A 6,000-nucleotide genomic window follows, 5' to 3' on the forward strand; every position below is an offset into this window, starting at 1 on the left:
CTGCCATTTCACACTTATTAGAGCTGGTGTTCAGTTCACAAAAATTTCTACACGGGTCACTTTGTGTTCATGTGCTGCTAAGTGAGCAGAAGTCCAGTATTGTGAAGTTAATTTCCATAAATTAAGATCTTTGCTGCCTTAAAGATTATCCAACATAGATGTCTATCAGTTGCTTCATTGGTTTGATTTATTTTGCTGTTCACTCACTTTTCCACATAGCCAGCTTGCCTAAAAATATTAATGGGAATAATAAACAGTATCTGAGTGAAATCATGCAGTTCTTTGGGGAAGTATCTTTAAAGGTTGAAAAAATGATGGCATGATGCTCAAAAACTTCAAGAAATCACAAAATATTCTCATAACACAGTGCTTATTGTACAGAAAATGCAAATTTAAAACTACCAGCATTTAACAATAACTTCAGCCTAATCTGCACATTTTCTTTTACTCTAGTCAGTGTGGCTCTGAAAAATTATTAATGTAGATAAATGACCAAATATTTTTCCTGTAAGACTGGTTGTCTGTGGGGATAGATAGGAGGATATTTACTCAGAAAAATAAAGCCATTGATTCTTTCTGTGTGTTTGGTCTGTTGTACTGATAGTTAACGCTGTCTTCTCTTTTTCTAAATAGGCACTTCTACAGAGCTCTGCCAGTAGAAAAACACAGAAGAAGAAGAAAAAGAAGGTAGTCTGTATATACTTAATATATTTAACAGTGCAAGTCCCTGATCCCAACATATTTTCATTATTATAGCCTCATTTATGACCATTAACAAAATGAGTATAGTTTCCTGAAATATAACTCTTTCACTGACTTTGATTAAACCCAAAGTGAAAGTGCAGGTTTCCAAGGAACATTAAGTAGAAGTTTCAGTTGAGGACAGTTCTTTTTCCTTTATATAAGCTTTTCCTAAATCAGTGAGTTCCTATTTCATGAGGTGGCCAAAAGGAAGTAATCGCTTTTTTGGTGTCAGTAATAGGACATGTTGGTGAACATACATGGGGAGGAATGTGAAAACTGCTATAGCAGTAGTATTTAAAAATGATTAAGTGAGATATTTTAGGTTAAACAGGAATGTTCTGGTACTAGCTGTGATAGTGTAAATCACAAAGGATTTTTGGAGTATTCTCAAGCACAGTTAAATTTTATAGATAACTTTTAAAGAATGTGTGTAGGTGGAACTTGTCAAGGCAAGGTGGAAATGTGTTGACTAATATTGGGAATATATTGGGTGATGGAACAAGCACTTTGAAGAGTTTCTAAACTGGACAGACTTGCCTTCCTTGGTGTCTGCACTATTGGAAGTATCTGAAGGAGTCTGTTGTCTTTTACTGAGGCTGCGGTGGTTTGAGAAGAGCTATTGCCATTCTGGCAAAAATACCAAGGGTGTTAAATATTAATTGTATTGTCTATTGTGATTAAACCACTTTTTTAGCATTGCTTAGAAAGGTGCAGCAGTATCTGTAGTTTGGCAGAATTTTAATAGGGTCATTTTCTTAAAAGAATTTCCATATTGTTCATTTTCAGTGATTTCTCCTGTGTAGGAATGAAGATATCAAGAGCCAGGAGAAGCATTAGAAGCTTCATCCTGGTGTTTGAACAATGAACTAAGTCTTAAACCTTGCTTGGATATTTGGGAAGAGTAGGTGTTTAACAGTCCTGTTGTAACATAATTTGTAAAGCTGTTTAACACCTATGATTTTTCTTCATTTTGTCTTGCGGATGGAGGTACAAAAGTATAGAGTTACAGGGATTCTGTTGCATGGCTTTTGTCCCTGCTTTTGTTAAATATAAAATCTGCCTACATTCTTGTTATGGTAAATATGTTAAAGGTGGGCACTCACCTATGTGCTTCAATGGATTGAAAATAGTCTGTTGTGGTGGTCTCGGCAAATTGTAAGGATGCCCCTTAGGTGGATTTGATAGAAGACATACTGGAGATGGCCCAGTGGGAAGAGACCTGTGATAATAGACTAAAGGGATGTCCTGAGACTTAATTTTCCAGGAAATTGACTGAGACTTTGCTTGGGACAGAGAAGTGAGATGCTCTGCCTTATTTGTCCTTTCACTGCCACCCATTACTAACACCTCTCTATAGGGAAAGCTTTATGGAAATTATAATTTTTCCAGCAGCAGTTAAACTTTAATACAGTACTTCGTGGATGCTATAAATAAAGTGTGGCACATGCAAAGAAATGTATAGCCTTTTCAACAAGTATATTTAACATCTTTTGTACCCAGACAGATTTTGAGGGCTGGTTATTGCTGTTCACAGGGTTTCCATTGCACCTGTCTGTCAACCATTTGGTCTTGATTTCAGCAAATGTGTTGTTTTGATGAATTATCATCTGTTACGCTGATTGTCATATTACATGATTTCTAGTTAAAGGAGATGTCAGATTTGACTGCTGTAGCCGTTGATTTTGTCATTGAAGAATGTCAATTTACACAACTAAAAATTGCTGGGCATGCCAAGTTACAGAACTGTGTGACAACTTCTTATTTTCAGAGTTTCAACAGGTTGCCCCTATTTCTGATAGCGACACTGCTGGGCAGAGCTGGTTCCTGTTTAAAGGTTTCCTAGGGACGGCATATTCAGCGGTGATCTTGACATTTTTTCCATTCTAACATGGTACATAAAACATGAGACTTCAGACATACGAGCCTCTGTTCTGTTTGTAAGGTCTAAAACACTGCATTCCTTATTTCTTATTGCAGCATTATATGTATTGTACTTCTAAGTGGGAGCTCATTGGTTGTCAGCTCTCATGCACATAAAGCCCACCCTACTGCTTAAGACAAATTAAAATCTGTTTAGTTTTGTCAGAGTCAATCATGGACTAGATGGGCTAAGTCGCTAGGTATGTCGCGCTGTGCAGCTGGTGGTCTTGGAGATGTGCCAAGACTACTACAGACTCGCCAAGATTGTTAAAATGAAGTCTGTAAATGAAAATCGCTGGAAAAGTTATGAAATGAGACATGGTCTTTACTCATTCTTTTTGAAATCTTTTGATCACAACAACAATAAATAAATTATAGATGCCAGTTTTGATTAGAGTAGGTCAAGAAATTATGCCAAAAAGGAAACCTGGAGTCTTTTGAACAAGGTCTTGGAACATTTTATAGTAAAAGCAAAGCTAAGGTAATTTACAGATACAAAGCTATAGTACAGTTCTTTATTTAACTGTTGGAGTCCAAGCCAGTTAAGTTTGTCAAGTACGCATGTGACAAACTTCTGTTTTCAGCCCAGTGACTTAGTTGCTAGGCCTCATTGACTTAAAAGCTTGAAGTGGTACCTAGAAGATTTGTAAAGGCCACATTTGATTGTAATGAAATTTTGAGGTTTTGCATTAGTTCTTAAGTTTAAATCAGAAATGTCCTTAAGTTTAGTGGGTCCACAGTCTACAAAATGGGATCATTTGTGTACAGCAAGGAAAACTTTGAGTGTTTCCTAAAATAAACATGCAGCGCAGCAAGGCAAATTACCTTAAAGTATTCAGATTGAATAATCAATCAGGCTACGAATTATTAGCAAAATTATTTTTTGTATCCTAAATGTGAAAATAATAAATTGACCAATATTTTTTGGTGGTCTTTAATGCCATAAATAATTTTCTCTCTTCCTAAATTTTCTTCTTTTGTAGGCATCCAAGAATGCAGAAAATGCCACCACTGGAGAGGCTGTTGAAGAGAATGAGGCTGGTGACTGAGCAGTCACTTTCTTGGACACTGCACCTTGCCACCCTTTTTCTGTAGTGTCTGCTCCCTACCCTGACTTGAAACGAGAACAGGAACACACCTCAGACAAAAGCAGCCTTTTCCCACCTTTCTTTCTAGCCTTTCCTTTTTTTTCTTTTTTTTAAGAAAAGGGGAAAAGCTGTATGTCTGATTTGTGCAGTTTCACCAGCACAAGTCCTTGCTCGCCTCTCAGACTCCCTGCTGCCACAGGATAACTTGTCAAATTGTTGCCAACAGTGGTGCCCTCTGGCAAAATTTGGTCAACTTTTCTATATATATATGTATTTTTTTTTTTTTTTTTTTTTAATTAATTGCAGACCCAGAAACATAATTGACTTACTATCCACTAATATAGCTGGTCCTAAACTGGTAAGGGACCAGTTACACTTCCTTTGTTTAACCAGATCATAGCCATGAATTTGGGACCATGCGATGTATGGCTAGTTCGTCCATCCTTTAAGAGAGTTTAAATCAGTTTATCTTCCTGATCAGTTTATCCTTTTGAGTGAGTATCTCACTAACCCCAGCTTGTATAGTAAAATATCTATATGAAGAGCATTGATCACATTGTTCTTTTATCAGTTTTCCTCTGTATGCAGAAACATGTCTCACCAAGTAATTTAGATTAATTAGATCTTTAAATCTTCTGACCATCAATAATTGTTATACTCCTTAGCTTTTGAGTTGCAATTACAGACGTGGTTTTTGCATTTCATCTTTAGAACCAAGACGTACTTTTTGAGCTACATGGCCTTTTTTTAAAAAATATACCAACATCCAATCAGCCAACCAGTTGAACCACATTTTCTTAACTTGCTATACAGAATTTATATTTTTAAAGGGGATTGTGGACTCGCATGTTTTGTGAGTTTTAGTACTCTGTGCACCACTTTATGGCTATTTGGGATTGGGAAATGTTGGTAAAAATGACAGCACAGAATGCCGTCCACTGTTTCACTGTGGGTTTGGCTTTTGCTTTGAAGTAGTTAAATTGCTTGTTGGACAATTCTTAGCACTTGTGAAATTTTATAATTCATTTTTAAGTTAAAATTAGTCACTTCTTACAAGTACCAAAAATTTATTATGTATAATTAAAAGCTTGTGCTTGAATTGAATTTCCCATAGATCATATTCAGTTAATGAAATGAGGAGATATTTGTTTTAATTTGAAGGTTAAGTTATATCTAGGGTTGTAGTGTTTTTTTTTTTTTTTTTTTTTTTTTTTTTGTGCCATGGGATTCTAATAAAATCTCTCCACCTAACCCTTCCTTTTCTGACAAATGCAATGGATTCCTCTTAAACTGTCATGAACATGCAGGGTGTGACAGTGCAGAAAGTTGTGGGTGTGGAATGGGTTATAGTGCTTTGTATTTCCACTGTAGCAATCCAGTTTCTGACAAATTGGGCTGGCATGGGGTGCTTATAGGTTGTCTGGGCCTTCCTTGAAAGGGCTTACGTGTAAAGAGACTTAGTTTCTTTTCTGAGGGGGAGGGCATCTGGTCTGAGCCCCTGCCTGTGACTGCGTTTATTAGGAGTGACACGGAACAACTGATTTCGTTTTTGGGTCATGGGGATTATATAAATAAAAAAATAAGTGATAACCTCTCATTGTATCTTGTTTTATTTTAGCACTTATGGTCATAACACCTGGTGGGTTGAACTCCTGCACTTTGCAGCATCATTTGTGAAGATTGGTATAGATTGTATATAAATACTGGATTTTGTTTGTTTTTTATAACCACATTAAATTGTTAATATCCATTCTGATCTTCTAATTGTCCAATTTTTATCTTCTCAGAAGTGAACTTTATGTTGCATTCAAGCCAGAGACATGTTCAAATTTAATTTAAAAATGCAATTTGAGTTGCATAGATACTACTGAATGTGATAAAAGTAAGAGCTAAAGAAATATAATTTACAGGATAGAATTGTGCCAGTAACAGTCTTGTTTTTCTTTTTCCTTGAAAGTAAAATCTGTAATAAATGAGGTACAGATACTAGCAAACCTTATGGTACTTAGCATTGCTAAACATTTTGTTAACCTGCAAGACTGTAAGTAGTAAACCTAGGACACCTGTACGTTTTCATTTTTGTGCCCTAACAAAGCACTCATTTATGCAAAGCTTAGACTTGAGAAAGCAGTACTACAGTAAAATATGGACCTACAGTACTTCTTGAAGTGGATCAACATCTTTAAAGTTAAAGCCGTATGGACCGTGTGTAATGCATGCCATTTTAACATTTGTCTCTTACCTGTTC

General features: G+C 36.0%; 1 protein-coding gene across 2 annotated transcripts in view; it reads left to right on the forward strand.

Annotated features, from left to right (window-relative positions):
- pa2g4a (proliferation-associated 2G4, a) overlaps positions 1-5,342 on the forward strand; it is a 30,425-nt gene extending 25,083 nt beyond the window's left edge. Inside the window, exons 12-13 of one of the 2 annotated variants that reach the window (XM_051924084.1) lie at positions 634-690; positions 3,648-5,342. In XM_051924084.1, coding sequence (XP_051780044.1) covers positions 634-690; positions 3,648-3,713 — 123 coding nt within the window. In that variant the 3' untranslated portion in view covers positions 3,714-5,342. The remainder of the gene's footprint in view (positions 1-633; positions 691-3,647) is intronic. The other variant, XM_028798131.2, reaches the window with a different exon arrangement.
- The last annotated feature ends 658 nt before the right edge of the window (positions 5,343-6,000 follow it).

The sequence above is a fragment of the Erpetoichthys calabaricus genome, chromosome 3, assembly GCF_900747795.2.
Source record: "Erpetoichthys calabaricus chromosome 3, fErpCal1.3, whole genome shotgun sequence".
NCBI classification, from domain to species: domain Eukaryota; kingdom Metazoa; phylum Chordata; class Cladistia; order Polypteriformes; family Polypteridae; genus Erpetoichthys; species Erpetoichthys calabaricus.